This window comes from Schistocerca nitens, unplaced genomic scaffold (genome assembly GCF_023898315.1).
Source record: "Schistocerca nitens isolate TAMUIC-IGC-003100 unplaced genomic scaffold, iqSchNite1.1 HiC_scaffold_466, whole genome shotgun sequence".
NCBI classification, from domain to species: domain Eukaryota; kingdom Metazoa; phylum Arthropoda; class Insecta; order Orthoptera; family Acrididae; genus Schistocerca; species Schistocerca nitens.
In genome coordinates this window covers 3248550-3268216 of record NW_026045999.1, presented here as the reverse complement: position 1 = coordinate 3268216, position 19667 = coordinate 3248550, and the positions used below count along the sequence as shown (strand labels likewise).

Sequence of the window (19667 nt, the reverse complement as noted above, 5' to 3'; positions counted from 1 at the left end):
TCCAGCCACCCAATCTTTGCTTCAAGAAACTGGATGGTTCACTAGAAACTAACACAAAGAATAACTGCCAAATCCTCGCAGACTATTTCAACAAACTTCTCAACTGCAAAAGACCTACAGAGGATATTCACTAACAGGCATCTACACCAAATCCCGACGCTAAACCGCCAACCATCAACGAAATAGTAGAAATTATCAAGACACTGAAAAACAATGGAGCCGCAGGAGAAGATGGAACTATTGCAGAACTATGGAAACTAAATGATGAAAGATTAACAGGAAAAATCCACAAAATGATATTAAAAATTTGGGAAACAGAACAGATCCCTTTTGAATGGAAATACGCACTCATCCATCCACTCCACAAAAAAGGGGACAAAACTGAACCAAATAATTACAGGGGTATCTCACTCGTACCGGTCACATATAAAATCCTATCAAAAGTTCTCACGAATAGATTAGAAGAACAAGCTGACCCACAAATAGGAGAATACCAGGCTGGTTTTCGCAAGGGACGATCATGCATAGAGCAGATCTGGAATCTGAAAATGATTCTCCAGATGAGAAACACCCGAAACACAGTGGTCACTTTTGTAGATTTTAAAAAGGCCTACGACTCGATAGACAGAGTAGCGCTCTGCAAGACGCTGGAAGAATTCAGAATTTGACAGAAAGACAAGAGCAATCATTCGGCAAACATTAACTGACACAGTCTCCAAGATTAAATTTATGGGGGACATCTCAGAACCATTTGAAATCCAAACTGGAGTGTGACAGGGTGACGGACTTCCACCATTACTCTGTAATATCATTCTCGAAAAAATTATCAGGGCATGGGAAAAAGAAGTCAAAGGAATCCAAATTGGCATTAGAAAAGATAATAGATTCAATGTGAAGTGTTTAGCTTTTGCAGATGACCTTGCAATCCTCATAAATAATATGTAAGAAGCCACTAACGCCATAGAGAAGTTACACAAAATTGGGCAAAGAACTGGCCTGCAAATCTCATATGAGAAAACCCAGTACATAGAAAGAGTGCCACAAGACAAATTGCCTATTGTGACAACCCATGGGAAAATCATACAATAACCACATTTTAAGTACCTGGGAGAAATCATCCAGCCATCAGGGATCAACCTAAAGGCCAATGAGGAAAGAATAAAAAAAACTACAGGAAGTATATAAACTGACGTGGAACTATTATAACAAAAAGTCCATATCCAGTAACGCAAAACTGAGGCACTACAACACTGTTGTACTTCCGGAGGTACTGTGAGCATCTGAAACAACACAAATAGGTGGGCAAACTAAAATCAAAGAAACAAGAAAGAAAAATTCTCAGGAAAATTTTTGGCCTGATACAAGAGCAAGGAATCTGGAAGAAGAGACCAACATCAGAATTATTATATATATATATATATATATATATATATATATATATATATATATATATATATATAAAAAGAAAGATGATGAGACTTAACAAACAAAAGCGCTGGCAGGTCGATAGACACACAAACAAACACAAATATACACACAAAATTCAAGCTTTCGCAACAAACTGTTGCCTCATCAGGAAAGAGGGAAGGAGAGGGAAAGACGAAAGGATGTGGGTTTTAAGGGAAAGGGTAAGGAGTCATTCCAATCCCGGGAGCGGAAAGACTTACCTTAGGGGGAAAAAAGGACAGGTATACACTCGCACACACACACATATCCATCCACACATACAGACACAAGCAGACATATTTAAAGACCAATATATATATATATATATATATATATATATATATATATATATATATATATATATATACAGACAAGATTACAGATACAATAAGGAAAAGAAGAATGCAGTTCTACAGACATATCCACAGGATGAATGAAAACAGAATTTCAAAGTGAATTCTTAAAGTCATCAACTCAGGCAGAGGAAAAACAAAATGGATAAAAGAAATTGAAGAGGACCTCAGACAAGCACACATAACAGTAAATGATGCAGAAAATATAACTGAATTCAGGAACATCATCAAAAAACATAAATTTGACACCACAACACAGAAGAGACCAGGATGCAAATGGACAGTGGAGCGAAAGAAACAACACAGTGAACATGTGAAGAAAATTTGGGCTCAGAAAAAACATAAACAATCATCATAAAGGAATTCAAGTTCAAACGCTCTCTTTAAATGGGAATAATCGAAAATAACAATAATAATAATAATAATAATAATGTGAATAACTGGGATGAAAGGAATGGTAATGAAACAGGATGGGAAATAGATGCAAAGGAAATAATGGCTTCCCACCACACAGGGCACTGTGGCAATGCAACAAATAAAAGTTCAAAATTTGTGCCGGACTTTGACTCGGATCCAAATGATCCTCTTTTCTGTAACAGTTGCCTCAACCACCTCGGCCATCCAGACACGCTTTCCATCAGACCCAACTTCCCACTCACCACCCTGCAATGACCCCTGACTGTTAACCCCGAACTCGCAGATTTCTGATTTCTTGTTTGACAGTGCAGACACTGCTTATATAATAATAATAATAATAATAATAATAATAATAATAACAATATTGTAAATGCCCAACAGCAATATAGTAGCCATTACACAGTAGTTATTGTGTTTTGTTTTCAATTAATTCATTTATTTGTTGCAAAACGAATTATAAAGCAGTTTCTGATCTATCATGAAAACTATTTAAAAGACATTTTTTGAGATATTTAAATATGTGTGTCATATGGGTCTCAATTTTACTATAAAAGAAGCACGGTACAAAGTACGAAGCATGTGTGTAGTGGGTGGACTACGTGATGATGAAATTGTTCATACATTCATTTCAGAAGCTGTAATCTGCTCCATATTGTCTCACGCGTTAATGCTGGTACTGAAACACTCCCCGTCACTCCGGTTCACAGGCGCTGGCGGACCCACCAGTACCGACCGATCGTCCTGTCATTCTCTGCTAGTGGCATCAATGTATGCAGTACGGAAGGGTACGGGATCAGCACATCACTCTCCAAGCTGCTGTCAGTTTTTGTGACCTGGTGCTGCTACTTCTCAGCCAAGCAGCATGACGCCGAGTGCTCCCTGTTCCAGTTCTTCCAGCAAGGGTATATCCTCAGCACTACCAGGAATCGAACCCAGGTCCTCTGAAAGGTGGTCAGCCGCACTGACCACTCGGCCATAAAGGTATGGTATTTGAAAAAGTAATTATTGATAACTTATGTAATCAGTACCTCAGTCATACAACAGTGATCACTGTAATTATATCTTGAAAGAAATTCAGTTTTGTGGATGACAAAGACAAACCTTTTTCTTTTTACCCCTCAGTAAATTTCATATTACTCTTCTGGTAATAATTACCTCAGGTTGGCAATTGCTGTACTAGATTGTTTATATGTACTACAAAGCGTGATGACCTATAATACTATCTTAGCATACTTCTGAAATTACTTTCCAGTTCCCCTCTTTTTTTACATCAAATACAAACAGATTAATTGTTAACAAATTTTAATTTTTAATCAATGATGTAATCACCCTTCCCTTTTTTTAATCATGTTGCTGTCATTAGTATGTACTAATTTTTATTTTATTCTTATATGATCCATATTTCGACCTTAGGCCATTTTCAAGTACAAAAATTGGAATAAACAACAGAAATATAAATCACAAAAACGAGGAACAGGACAGCCATGAAAAATAGTGTATGTTGTTGTTGTGGTCTTCAGTCCTGAAACTGGTTTGATGCAGCTCTCCATGCTACTCTATTCTGTGCAAGCTTCTTCATCTGCGAGTACCTACTGCACCCTACATCCTTCTGAATCTGCTTAGTGTATTCATCTCTTTATCTCCCTCTACGATTTTTACCCTCCACGCTGCCCTCCAATACTAAACTGGTGATCCCTTGATGCCTCAGAACATGTCCTACCAACCGATCCCTTCTTCTAGTCAAGTTGTTCCACAAATTCCTCTTCTCCCCAATCCTATTCAATACCTCCTCATTAGTTATGTGATCTACCCATCTAATCTTCAGCATTCTTCTGTAGCACCACATTTCGAAAGATTCTATTCTCTTCTTGTCCAAACTATTTATTGTTCATGTTTCACTTCCATACATGACTACACTCCATACAAATACTTTCATAAACGACTTACTGACACTTAAATCTATACTCGATGTTAACAAATTTCTCTTCTTCAGAAACACTTTCCTCGTTTTGCTCCCATTGATGTTCATCTTATATCTTCCTTTCAAGACACTATACATTCCGTTCAGCTGCTCTTCCAGGTCCTTGCTGTCTCTGACATAATTACAATGTCATCGGCGAACCCCAAAGTTTTTATTTCTTCTCCATGGATTTTAATATCTACTCCAAATTTTTCTTTCATTTCCTTTACTGCTTGCTCAATATACATATTGAATAACATCAGGGATAGGCTACAGCCCTGTATCACTCCCTTCCCAACCACTGCTTCCCTTTCATGCCTCTCGACTCTTATTGTGGTGTCACCGCCAGACACCACACTTGCTAGGTGGTAGCCTTTAAATCGGTCGTGGTCCGTTAGTATACGTCGGACCTGTGTGTCGCCACTATCAGTGATGGCAGACCGAGCGCCGCCACACGGCAGGTCTAGAGAGACTTCCTAGCACTCGCCCCAGTTAGACAGCCGACTTTGCTAGCGATGTTTCACTGACAAGTTACGCTCTCATTTGCCGAGACGATGGTTAGCATAGCCTTCAGCTACGTCATTTGCTGCGACCTGGCAAGGCGCCATTACCAGTTACTATTGATGCTGTGAAACATGTACCGTCAAGAGCAATGTTCACCAATTATGGATTGCAGTTGGGTATTCCAGAAGCTACGTACCTTTTTTGCTAGTCTCAATCCCTTGTCCTGTTCCAGACCTCGCGCCAGCCTGTGTGAGCTTGAACGCCTGCCTTTCGGCTTCCTGTCATAGTGGATTGGCTGTCTTGCCAGTCCACAACACTTATAACTGCCATCTGGATTCTGTACAAACTGTAAATAGCCTTTCGCTACCTGTATTTTACCCCAGCCACCCTTAGAAATTGAAAGAGAGTATTTCAGTCAACATTGTCAAAAGCTTTCCCTAAGTGTACAAATGCTAGAAACATAGGTTTTCCTTTCCTTAATCTTTCTTCTAAGATAAGTCGTAAGGTCAGAATTGCCTCACGTGATCCGATATTTATACGGAATCCAAACTGATCTTCCCCGAGGTCGGCTTCTACCGGTTTTTCCATTCATCTGTAAAGAATTCGTGTTAGTATTTTGCAGCTGTGACTTATTAAACTGATAGTTCAGTAATTTTCATCACATCTTTCAACACCTGCTTTTTTTGGGATTGGAATTATTATATTCTTCTTGAAGTCTGAGGGTATTTCGCCTGTTTCATACATCTTGCTCACCAGATGGTACAGTTTTGTCAGGACTGGCTTTCCCAAGGCCGTCAGTAGTTCTAATGGAATGTTGTCTACTCCCGGGGCCTTGTTTCGACTCAGGTCTTTCAGTGCTCTGTCAAACTCTTCACGCAGTATCTTATCTCCCATTTCGTCTTCATCTACATCCTCTTCCATTTCCACAATATTGTCCTTAAGTACATCACCCTTGTATAAACCCTCTATATACTCCTTCCACCTTTCTGCCTTCCCTTCTTTGCTTAGAACTGGGTTTCCATCTGATCTCTTGATATTCATGCAAGTGGTCCTCTTTTCCCCAAAGGTCTCTTTAATTTTCCTGTAGGCTGTATCTATCTTACTCCTACATTCTTACATTTTCCCTCTAGCCATCCCTCATTAGCCATTTTGCACTTCCTGTCGATCTCATTTCTGAGACGTTTGTTTTCCTTTTGGCCTGCTTCATTTACTGCATTTTTATATTTTCTCCTTTCATCAATTAAATTCAGTATTTCTTCTGTTACCCAAGGATTTCTACTAGCCCTCTTTTTACCTACTTGATCCTCTGCTGCCTTCACTACTTCATGCCTCAGAGCTACCCATTCTTCTTCTACTGTATTTCTTTCCCCCATTCCTGTCAATTCTTCCCTTATGCTCTCCCTGAAACACTGTACAACCTCTGGTTTAGTCAGTTTATCCAGGTCTCATCTCCTTAAACTCCCACCTTTTTGCAGTTTCTTCAGTTTTAATCTACAGTTCATAACCAATAGATTGTGGCCAGAGTCCACATCTGTCCCAGGAAATGTCTTACAATTCGAACCCTAGTTCCTAAATCTCTGTCTTACCATTATATAATCTATCTGACACTTTCTAGTATCTCCAGAATTCTTCCATGTATACAACCTTCTTTTATGATTCTTGAACCAAGTGTTAGCTATGATTAATTTATGCTCTGTGCAAAATTCTACCAGGTGGCTTCCTCTCTCATTTCTTACCCCTAATCCATATTCACATACTACATTTCCTTCTCTTCCTTTTCCTACCATCGAGTTCCAGTCACCCATGACTATTAAATTTTCGTCTGCCTTCACTACCTGAATAATTTCTTTATCTCGTCATAAATTTCATCTCTCTCTTCATCATCTGCTGAGCTAGTTGGCATATAAACCTGTACTATTGTGTTAGGCGTGGGCTTCGTGTCTGTCTTGGCCACAATAATGCGTTCACTATGCTATTTGTAGTAGCTTACGTGAGTTCCTATTTTTTTATTCATTATTAAACCTACTCCTGCATTACCACTATTTGATTTTGTATTTATAACCCTGTATTCACCTGACCAAAAGTCTTGTTCCTCCTGCCACCGAACTTCACTAATTCCCACTATACCAGAAAAACGTGTGGTTCCTGAAGAGGGGCAGCAGCCTTTTCAGTAGTTGCAGAGGCAACAGTCTGGATGATTGACTGATCTGGCCTTGTAACACTAACCAAAACGGCCTTGCTGTGCTGGTACTGCGAACGGCTGAAAGCAAGGGGAAACTACAGCCGTAATTTTTCCCGAGGACATGCAGCTTTACTGTATGATTAAATGATGATGGCGTCCTCTTGGGTAAAATATTCTGGACGTAAAATAGTCCCCCATTCGGATCTCCGGGGATGGGGGGGGGGGGGGGGACTACTCTAGAGGATGTTGTTATCAGGAGGAAGAAAACTGGCATTCTACGAATTGGAGCGTGGAATGTCAGATCCCTTAATCGGGCAGGTAGGTTAGAAAATTTAAAAAGGGAAATGGATAGGTTAAAGTTAGATATAGTGTGAATTAGTGAAGTTCGGTGGCAGGAGGAAAAAGACTTCTGGTCAGGTGACTACAGAGTTATAAACACAAAATCAAATAGGGATAATGCAGGAGTAGCTTTAATAATGAATAAAAAAAAATAGGAGTGCGGGTAAGCTACTACAAACAGCATAGTGAACGCATTATTGTGGCCAAGATAGATACGAGGCCCACGCCTACCACAGTAGTACAAGTTTATATGCCAACTAGCTCTGCAGATAACGAAGAAATTGAAGAAAGGCATGATGAAATTAAAGACATTATTCAGATAGTGAAGGGAGACGAAAATTTAATAGTAATGGGTGACTGGAATTCGTCAGTAGGAAAAGGGAAAGAAGGAAATGTAGTAGGTGAATATGAATTGGGGGTAAGAAACGAAAGAGGAAGCCGCCTGGTAGAATTTTGCACAGAGCACAACTTAATCATAGCTAACACTTGGTTCAAGAATCATAAAAGAAGACTGTATACATGGAAGAAGCCTGGAGACACTAGAAAGTGTCAGATAGATTATATAATGGTAAGACAGAGATTTAGGAACCAGGGTTTAAATTGTAAGACATTTCCAGGTGCAGATGTGGACTGTGACCACAATCTATTGGTTATGAACTGTAGATTAAAACTGAAGAAACTGCAAAAGGTGGGAATTTAAGGATATGGGACCTGGATAAACTGACTAAACCAGAGGTTGTACAGAGTTTCAGGGAGAGCATAAGGGAACAATTGACAGGAATGGGGGAAAGAAATACAGTAGAAGAAGAATGGGTAGCTTTGAGGGATGAAGTAGTGAAGGCAGCAGAGGATCAAGTACGTAAAAAGAGGGCTAGTAGAAATCCTTGGGTAACAGAAGAAATATTGAATTTAACTGATGAAAGGAGAAAATATAAAAATGCAGTAAATGAAGCAGGCAAAAAGGAATACAAATGTCTCAAGACAGGAAGTGCAAAATGGCTAAGCAGGGATGGCTAGAGGACAAATGTAAGGATGTAGAGGCTTATCTCACTAGGGGTAAGATAGATACTGCCTACAGGAAAATTAAAGAGACCTTGGGAGAAAAGAGAACCACTTGTATGAATATCAAGAGCTCAGATGGAAACCCAGTTCTAAGCAAAGAAGGGAAAGCAGAAAGGTGGAAGGAGTATATAGAGGTTCTATACAAGGGTGATGTACTTGAGGACAATATTTTGGAAATGGAAGAGGATGTAGGTGAAGATGAAATGGAAGATATGATACTGGGTGAAGAGTTTGACAGAGCACTGAAAGACCTGAGTCGAAACAAGGCCCCGGGAGTAGACAACATTCCTTTAGAACTACTGACAACCTTGGGAGAGCCAGTCCTGACAAAACTGTACCATCTGGTGAGCAAGATGTATGAGACAGGCGAAATACCCACAGACTTCAAGAAGAATATAATAATTCCAATCCCAAAGAAAGCAGGTGTTGACAGATGTGAAAATTACCGACCTATCAGTTTAATAAGTCACGCCTGCTAAATGCTAAGACGAGTTCTTTACAGATGAATGGAAAAACTAGTAGAAGCGGACCTCGGGGAAGAACAGTTTGGATTCCGTAGAAATATTGGAACACGTGAGGCAATACTGACCCTACAACTTATCTTAGAAGCTAGATTAAGGAAAGGCAACCCTACATTTCTAGCATTTGTAAACTTAGAGAAGGCTTTTGACAATGTTGACTGTAATACTCTCTTTCAAATTCTGAAGGTGGCAGGGGTAAAATACAGGGAGCGAAAAGCTATTTACAATTTGTACAGAAACCAGATGGCAGTTGTAAGAGTCGAGAAGCATTAAAGGGAAGCAGTGGTTGGGAAGGGAGTGAGACAGGGTTGTAGCCTCTCCCCGATGTTATTCAATCTGTATATTGAGCAAGCACTAAAGGAAACAAAAGAAAAATTCGGAGTAGGTATTAAAATCCATGGAGAAGAAATAAAAACTTTGAGGTTCGCCGATGACATTGTAATTCTGTCAGAGACAGCAAAGGACTTGGAAGAGCAGTTGAACGGAATGGATAGTGTGTTGAAAGGAGGATATCAGATGAACATCAACAAAAGCAAAACGAGGATAATGGAATGTAGTCGATTTAAGTCAGGTGATGCTGAGGGAATTAGATTAGTAAATGAGACACTTAAAGTAGTAAAGGAGTTTTGCTATTTGGGGAGCAAAATAACTGATGATGGTCAAAGTAGAGAGGGTATAAAATGTAGACTGGCAATGGCAAGGAAAGCGTTTCTGAAGAAGAGAAATTTGTTAACATCGAGTATAGATTTAAGTGTCAGGAAGTCGTTTCTGAAAGTATTTGTATGGAGTGTAGCCATGTATAGAAGTGAAACGTGGACGGTAAATAGTTTGGACAAGAAGAGAATAGAATCTTTCGAAATGTGGTGCTACAGAAGAATGCTGAAGATTAGATGGGTAGATCACATAACTAATGAGGAAGTATTGAATAGGATTGGGGAGAAGAGAAGTTTGTGGCACAACTTGACTAGAAGTAGGGATCGGTTAGTAGGACATGTTCTGAGACATCAAGGGATCACCAGTTTAGTATTGGAGGGTAGCGTGGAGGATAAAAATCGTAGAGGGAGACCAAGAGATGAGTACACTAAGCAGGTTCAGAAGGATGTAGGTTGCAGTAGGTACTGGGAGATGAAGAAGCTTGCACAGGATAGAGTAGTGTGGAGAGCTGCATCAAATCAGTCTCAGGACTGAAGACCACAACAACAACAACAACAACAACAACAACAACATCTAACTTTAACCTATCCATTTCCCTTTTTAAATTTTCTAACCTACCTGCCCGATTAAGGGATCTGACATTCCACGCTCCGATCCATAGAACGCCAGTTTTCTTTCTCCTGATAACGTCCTCCAGAGTAGTCCCCGCCCGGAGATCCGAATGGGGGACTATTTTAGCTCCGGAATGTTTTAACCAAGAGGACGCCATCATCATTTATCCATACAGTAAAGCTGCATGCCCTCGGGAAAAATTACGACCGTAGTTTCCCCTCGCTTTCAGCCGTTCGCAATAGCAGCACAGCATGCCCGTTTTGGTTAGTGTTACAAGGCCAGATCAGTCAATCATCCACACTGTTGCCCCTGCAACTACTGAAAAGGCTGCTGCCCCTCTTCAGGAACCACACGTTTGTCTGGCCTCTCAACAGATACCCCTCCGTTGTGGTTGCACCTACAGTACGGCCACCTGTTTCACTGAGGCACACAAGCCTCCCCACCAACGACAAGGTCCATGATTCATGGGGCAACGGCAAGATCCATGGTTCATGGGAGGGGGGGGGGGGGGTATAAATACAACAATTCTTTTAGCTTATTTACATGTCAGAAAACATCAGACTTTTATGAAATACAAGCCTTTGTCGATAGAACGTATCTGGTCATTTTAGGCCAGATCTGTCATCAGTTATAATGAGAACATCTCTAAAACACTTAAATATATTGCAGACTTTCATTTCTTGACCCTATAACACAGGTGTTATATGACCGCTAACCAACTAATAGGTATGCATCACACTATAGTGTCTGTACAAGAACTGACATGGATGAAATTATCTTCCAAAGACCATTTGAGAGACATCACAGTCTGCACAATGCAATCTGTGGTGTGTTACAGAGCAAGGTAGCTGAACTGTTTAATTACATTATCTCTGCATACAATGGTATACAACAGTGGTTACAGTATATGAAATGGAGTTCCATTATTAAATTCACATGAGAACATTATGAAGTGTCTTATCTTAATACATTTGAAACAAAAATGAAATTTCTACCTTGTAATACAGTTAATCATGTAAAACATGGTGCACCTATAGAGGTGAATAGTAATGTACATCATTACAAATGGCAATGGCAGTACACAAATGCTCCAAAAAGCCCTCACACCAGCACACTCAACCGAGGAAACAATAATGCCATGGTGAAGACACGGTTGGGCAGAGGAGGGCAAATGGATGCAGTTCAAGAGCCAACAGAACATCCAACATTATTCAAATGGATAGGGGTGGCAGTGGAGTGGGTGGGAACTCCACAGGTTGCATTGTACAGACTGTGATGTCTCTCAGGTGATCTCTGGAAGATCGTTTCATCTCTGTGCATGTCAGATGTTGTTCAGACAAAATAGTGTGGTGCATACCTGTTTATTAGTTAGCAGTTTCATATAACAGCTGTACAATAGGGTCCAGAAAGGAAAGTCTGCAATATATTTACGTATTTTATAAATGTGATCACTTTTACTAACGACAGATCTGGCCTATATGACCAGACGTGCTTTTTCGACAAGGACTTGTACTTCCTACCAGCCTGATGTTTTCTGGCACATAAATAAATATTCGTGATATTTACACTCCTGGAAATGGAAAAAAGAACACATTGACACCGGTGTGTCAGACCCACCATACTTGCTCCGGACACTGCGAGAGGGCTGTACAAGCAATGATCACACGCACGGCACAGCGGACACACCAGGAACCGCGGTGTTGGCCGTCGAATGGCGCTAGCTGCGCAGCATTTGTGCACCGCCGCCGTCAGTGTCAGCCAGTTTGCCGTGGCATACGGAGCTCCATCGCAGTCTTTAACACTGGTAGCATGCCGCGACAGCGTGGACGTGAACCGTATGTGCAGTTGACGGACTTTGAGCGAGGGCGTATAGTGGGCATGCGGGAGGCCGGGTGGACGTACCGCCGAATTGCTCAACACGTGGGGCGCGAGGTCTCCACAGTACATCGATGTTGTCGCCAGTGGTCGGCGGAAGGTGCACGTGCCCGTCGACCTGGGACCGGACCGCAGCGACGCACGGATGCACGGCAAGACCGTAGGATCCTACGCAGTGCCGTAGGGGACCGCACCGCCACTTCCCAGCAAATTAGGGACACTGTTGCTCCTGGGGTATCGGCGAGGACCATTCGCAACCGTCTCCATGAAGCTGGGCTACGGTCCCGCACACCGTTAGGCCGTCTTCCGCTCACGCCCCAACATCGTGCAGCCCGCCTCCAGTGGTGTCGCGACAGGCGTGAATGGAGGGACGAATGGAGACGTGTCGTCTTCAGCGATGAGAGTCGCTTCTGCCTTGGTGCCAATGATGGTCGTATGCGTGTTTGGCGCCGTGCAGGTGAGCGCCACAATCAGGACTGCATACAACCGAGGCACACAGGGCCAACACCCGGCATCATGGTGTGGGGAGCGATCTCCTACACTGGCCGTACACCACTGGTGATCGTCGAGGGGACATTGAATAGTGCACGGTACATCCAAACCGTCATCGAACCCATCGTTCTACCATTCCTAGACCGGCAAGGGAACTTGCTGTTCCAACAGGACAATGCACGTCCGCATGTATCCCGTGCCACCCAACGTGCTCTAGAAGGTGTAAGTCAACTACCCTGGCCAGCAAGATCTCCGGGTCTGTCCCCCATTGAGCATGTTTGGGACTGGATGAAGCGTCGTCTCACGCGGTCTGCACGTCCAGCACGAACGCTGGTCCAACTGAGGCGCCAGGTGGAAATGGCATGGCAAGCCGTTCCACAGGACTACATCCAGCATCTCTACGATCGTCTCCATGAGAGAATAGCAGCCTGCATTGCTGCGAAAGGTGGATATACACTGTACTAGTGCCGACATTGTGCATGCTCTGTTGCCTGTGTCTATGTGCCTGTGGTTCTGTCGGTGTGATCATGTGATGTATCTGACCCCAGGAATGTGTCAATAAAGTTTCCCCTTCCTGGGACAATGAATTCACGGTGTTCTTATTTCAATTTCCAGGAGTGTATACACCATTTTTCATGGTCGCCTTGTTCCTCATTTTTGTGATTTATATTTCTGTGGTTTATTCCAGTTTTTGCACTTGAAATTGGCTACAAGGCCAAAATATGGATGCTATAAGAATAAAATAAAAATTATTACAGTCAAATGGTGACAATAACATTCCAAAAATTTACAATAGCTGTGGCTCCAGATAAAATAAAAAATGATCACCCTTGTTATCAACAGCCTTTATCATTAGTGCACACGTTTTTGATGCCAGGCCGATAAAAAATCAATTGCTTTTCGAGCAAAATATCTGGTGACAGCATTTGGACATAATCCACATTTTCAATTTTTTTTTTCCACTTAGAAAATGTTGTAACAATTGGAATAAATAGAAATCCAAAGGCACAACATGGGTCGAGTATGGTGGGTGAGGCAATACTTCCCACCCCAATTCATTAACTTTTTCCAGGGCTCACATTGTAAGGTGTAGTCTCGCATCATTATGTCGTAGAATAAGCCTTTTCTGATGACAATCGCTGGCCACTTTTCACTTAAAAGACTGATTTACTCAATCTAATCATTAACAGCAAAGGGCTGCATTCACAGTTTATCCAGATTTCAGAACTTGAAAATGAACGAGACCACCCACACTCCACCAAATACACAAAACTGTCTTTATGGTGTGTATTTAGTGACAATTCATGCACAGAGAGCCACTGCATTTTGTATTTTGGATTATCATAAAGGACCCATTTCTCATCCCCATTGAAGAAGCTATCAAAAATTGCATCTGTATTGTGCCGCTGAAGCAATAAGTTGCATGTGATGGATCAATTAGCTTTGTCTTCATCAAGGGCAGCAAATGTTCTCGGATGGTCAACCGAGGCTGGTTACGGGTGTTGTCTGACTTAATTGTCTGACACGGATTTGCTTCCACTTTTGCCCTTAACATGTCACTGTTTAAAGCAATTGGTCTTAGTCATCAATACACAAGTCAGAAAGACCTAAAAATTACCGGATATCAACTTAGAAAATCACTTCTGGCACTTACGAACATCTAATGCACTTGGTTAAACATTGCAAATGGTTTTGGTAGCAACTGTTGTGTTACTACTCTTGTGAAACTCAAAAAGCATATGACATCAGATATTGTGGTATTTGGCTGGCCATTTCACCCAGACTGGGGTGAAAAAAGTAAGGTTTAGTGTTTTACAAGTAAACAAATTACTCCAACTTTAAAATGTCTTCAGCATGACTTTGAAGTACACAGTAAGCTCATAGATGGCAAATGAATTCAACATTTCTTTCCAGTACCCCCTAACACATCTGCCAGTTTCATCCTGTTAAGAACATGTTGAGTCCTATCAGCTAAAAAGGCTAGAATCCAGTCAAAAATCTAGTCAGATGGCAATTTCACTGAGTGAACAAATAATGTCCTCACAATAAAAGTTTTACGCTTAGCCCGACCTTCAGACGGTTCAATTTTTGTACCAGACACAGCACTCTCAGAGAATACGCTCGGGCCATAAACTCGTACAAAATAAGTAATGTGTTTTTCCCCACTATTACATTGGCTGTGTTATTCCCTCAGCTGTGAGTAACTAAACTGAGCAGTGCCCGTCACCTGTAGACCGGCAACTTCCTCCTCCGCCCCGACCATGGCGACGCCCTGCGCCACCGCCACAAGGTCAGCTTCGTCTGCCCCCGGAGGCGGCTGCAGCATCACCTCCCCCACATCCATGTCCATGTCCACATCCCGGCAGTCGTCGTCTATGTCTTCGTCAGCTCGAGGAGACGTCGCCGACAGCGTCGACTCGGTCGACAGGTCCGCGTGGTTGCCGCTGCCGCTCACACTGCCCATATCGTCTGCCACCTCGTCGTTCGTCTCCATCTGTAAACGCCGACAGAAGTCCCACGTAATATGTTGCTACAGGTCGTGTATTTAAACAGAACCCTCCACTCACCGACTACTCGTTTGTATCGATGAAATGAATTCGTCCAACCAAATTGAAATAATCTGCCTCTCTGAACATCAAGTGACCACTGGTATAGATACGTTAGACATTTCAGGATTTAAGCTAGCTTCCTACTTCTGCAGAGTAGATATGGATGGAGGAGGAGTTGCCACATTTATTAAAAACTGCCATAAATTCCAGAACATTGACATTAATAAATACTGTTTAGAGCAGCATCTAGAAGCATGTGCAACAGAAGTAGAGTTCCACAACAGATCCTATATAATAGTAACTATTTACCGAGCACATGCAGGAAATTATAATCTATTCATAAATCATCTAGAAGCTCTTTTGGTTTATTTAACAGGAAGAAACAAAGAAATTTTGTTTGCTGGTGACTTTAATACAGATTTTCTAATGCAATCTTCCAGTAAACATTTACTGCAGTTAGTAATGTTGTCTTTCAATCTAACTCACACTGTAAACTTTCAAACTAGGATCACTAAATCCTCAAGGACAGCCACTGATAACATTTTATATACAAATCAAAGGGACAAAATCATATCATAAAACCTGTTATAAATGGACTATCAGATCATGACATGCAGCTCCTTGTTTTAGATGTAAATTCTAAGCAGATTATCAAGACTGCTAAATTTGAGTACAGGAGAGTATACAATCAACCAAAAATGAAGTGTTTTAGAAAACTGCTCAAAGATATGAACTGGAAAGATGTTTATAGTGCTCATGACATGAATGAAAAATATAACACATTCATGAACAATGTCAGTACCATGTTTGAAAACTGTTTTCCTCTAAAAGTTACTCAAATTAAACAGAAGTCTACAACAAAACCATGGATCACACAAGGAATAAAGATTTCCTGTAAGACAAAAAGGAAAATGTATCTGTCGACCAAGAATAGCTCCGATGCTGATGATTTAGCTAAATACAAGGAATACTGTAAAATATTAAAAAAAGTAATTCAGACATCTAAACAAATGCACAACGAGAAGAAGATAGCAATGTCAGGGAACAAAATAAAAACAATATGGGATATCGTGAAAGAGCAGACTGGTAGAACCAGAAAGGAACAGGAGCAAATAGCACTAAGGGTAGATGACACATTAGTAACTGATGGGCATAGTGAGGCAAATCTATTTAACAAGTACTTTATATCCGTTACTGATAGAATGGGATTGTCAGGATCAGTAAATAATGCCCTTGAATATCTGAAACTAGCCTTTACAAATAGCTTCAGGTACATGAATATGTCACTCACTTCACCAAAAGAAATAACTTCCATAATAAAATCTTTAAAAACAATGCATTCTGGTGGTCAGGATAAATATCAACAAAGTTAATTAACGTATGTTCTTGTGAGTTTAGTACAATTCGAAGTTAGTTGTGAAACCAGTCTATTATAACTGGGACATTTCCTGATTGGCTAAAATATGTAGATGATAAACCTCTATTCAAGAAAGGGGATAAAGAGATACCATCAAACTACAGACCGATTTCACTTTTGCCAGCATTTTCAAAAATTTTAGAAAAAGTAATGTACAGGCAGCTTCTCAACCATCTGGCCACAAATAACATATTATCAAGAACACAGTTTGGATTTCTGAAGGGTTCTGATATCGAAAAGGCTATTTACACCTACAGTGAAAATGTACTTAATTCATTAAATAACAAGTTACAAGCAGCAGGTATTTTCTGTGGTTTGTCAAAGGCATTCGATTGTGTAAACCACAACATCCTTTTAAATAAATTAGAATTCTATGGTGTCACGGGCAGTGCTGCAAAGTGGTTCAAGTCGTACCTCGCTAACAGGAAACAAAGGGTGTCAGTGCAAGGGACTAGTCAATTAAGTCATCAGTCATCATCAGAATGGGAAGAAATTACATGTGGTGTCCCACAAGGATCCATCTTAGGGCCATTGATTTTTCTTGTGTACATTAATGATCTCTCATCAGTTGCACTGCCAGAGGCAGAGTTCGTTTTGTTTGCAGATGGCACAAGTATTGAAATAAATAGTATGTCGAGTGTAGTTCTAGAAAGATCTGCTAATGATATTTTCATGGATATTAATAAATGGTTTAAAGCCAACTCACTGGCATTAAACTTCGAAAAGACTCACTATATGCAATTCAGAACCTGTAAGAGGTTTCCACCCAGCATATGCATAAAATACGAAGAAGAGCAGATAGAAGAGGTTGACAGTCTTAAATTCCTGGGAGTACAACTTGATAATAAATTCAGTTGGGAGGAGCACATCACAGAACTGCAGAAACGCCTTAACAAATCTGTGTTTGCAATTTGAGTGCTAGCAGACATAGGCGACATAAAAATGAAAAAGCTTGCATACTTTGCCTACTTTCATTCCATAATGTCATATGGTATAATATTATGGGGTAACTCTTCAAGCCAAACAAAAGTTTTCAGAGTCCAAAAGCGTGTAATACGTATTATTTGTGGGGTAAATTCACGGACGTCCTGTAGAAACCTCTTCAAAGAACTGGGTATACTAACTACTGCCTCTCAGTATATTTACTCCTTAATGAAACTTGTCCTAAATAATATATCTCTTTTTCCAACAAACAGCTCAGTTCATACATACAATACCAGGAACAAAAATGATCTGCACAAGGACTTAAAAGCACTTACTTTATTTCAAAAAGTGGTCCACTACTCAGGAACACTCATCTTCAATAATTTGCCAGCAAACATAAAAAATTTAGTTACAAATAAAGATCAGTTTACAAGGAGTCTGAAAGACTTACTAGTGGCCAACTCCTTCTACTCCATTGACGAACTTTTTAATAAAAACAAATGATGTGTTGTACATATTCATACTATTAGTATTGTTATTTCAGCTTTTTTTTTTTAAAAAAGTGACATGTTCCACATCGACGAGGATCTCCTCAACACGGACCTATGGAATGAAAAACTAATCTAATCTTAACTTTTTCTACACTGAGGTGAGAGACACTCCAAACTGAATAAGTGAGAAAACCCTGTAAGTGAAGCTAATCCCACATTTTCACCACCTACAGCATCTATATTAAGAGAAACCGCCTGATTTTCTACATCTATAAGGATGACTTCCAACCACTGCAATGCTTCCCTAGTAATATTACCTGTATAATTATATACATACATCAATGCAACCTGGAAAGTGTTAGGAAGAATGCAAACAATGAGACGAGTAAAGCTAACACCATTTTTGTACATCTGTGAAGTCTATTAGCATACGAGGGTCGGAACTTAAATAGTGGCAACTATTTATTCACAACCGATACAAAAGCGTTATACGTTTGCACCTGTTATTGTCCTTCAGAGTAGTCACCAGCGTTGTATAGGACCCGTCGCCACCAATGTGGAAGGTGTAGTATACCGTTAGCAGAGCCTGTCGTATTGACAGTGCGAATGGAGTGGTCTACTGTCTGTCGAATCTCTGGAACAGTTCTGAAGAGAATGCCACAAAGTGGTTCCTTCATCTTCGGAATAAAATCTAAGTCACAAGGAGTTAAGTCCGAGGGGAGTACGGTGGACGGTAGTACTTCCCAGTCCCGTCGACCGAACACAGCAGCCACAGCTCGCGCTGTGTGCGCCCGCGCACTGTCGTGCAAAATGACGGGTGGGTCGTGCCGAAAGTGTCGCCGCTTCTTTCGCAAAGCTGGTTGCAGGTGATGCTCCAAAAACGAACAGTAATACTGTGCACTGACAGTCTGCCGTGGAGGAATGTAATGCGTTAGGATAACACCGTCACAGTCGTACACGAGAATCACCATAAGTTCAGACCGCTCCATTCGCACCGTCGACAGAACGGGCTCTGCTAACGGTATACTACGCCTTCCACATTGCTGTGCAATGGGTTCTACACGACACTGGTGACTACTCTGAAGGACAGTAACAGGTGCAAACGTGTAACTCGGTTGTGATTAAATAGTTGCCACTATTTAATGTCCAACCCTCGTACAAACGAGGGTGAAATTAACATCAAAACTTACTTTTTTGCAGTGCTATTGTCAGATAATTGTTTCTCATTTTTCTTGCCGTGTCAGATTTGTTTGTATAGGAGTCAATTGTCATATTTATTTGATGCATCTACTTACTGGGAACTGTCGTCACAGAAGCCACTGCGATCGTAGTGTGCAACAACTTTAACTGAGACATCATCTATACTCTTTGTGGTGCATGGAAGTAGGCTCGCAATGTTGAAAGGATACATGGAAATAAGTTCAGTTAGGTACAGTCTAATGGACTCAGCATCTCTATATATGTGAATGATCTTCCTTTGAACAAGCAGAACTGGTACTTTTCGCAGATGATACTAGTGTTATAATGAATCTCCTTAGAGAGAAACCAACAGAAGGGATGAATTATTAAGTGTTCCTCAGACAACGGACTCTCCCCACGTTTGAAAAAACCCTCTATTCAGTTCCGTACGACAATAGTCGTACTAAGAATTGATGCAGCACGTGAGCAGGAGACGATAAATGTGGAAAAATGCTACAAATTTTTTGGTGTGTATATTGATGAAATCTTGACTTGGAAGAAGCGTATTACTGAGTTTCTCAAACAATTATGTCCAGTTCCTTTTGCTCTTTGTATAATTGCTAATCTTAGAAACAAATTAACATCCTGATATATTTTGCATACTTTCCCTCAGTAATGTCTTATAGAACA

The 19667-nt window shown here is 40.8% G+C and overlaps 1 protein-coding gene across 3 annotated transcripts in view; it reads right to left on the bottom strand.

Moving 5' to 3' along the window:
• The window catches only part of LOC126232226 (nucleolar protein dao-5-like), a 350086-nt gene that overhangs the window by 35620 nt on the left and 294799 nt on the right, over window positions 1-19667 (bottom strand). For all 3 annotated transcript variants that reach the window (XM_049942519.1, XM_049942518.1, XM_049942520.1), the window contains exon 8: window positions 14645-14911. In XM_049942519.1, coding sequence (XP_049798476.1) covers window positions 14645-14911 — 267 coding nt within the window. The remainder of the gene's footprint in view (window positions 1-14644; window positions 14912-19667) is intronic.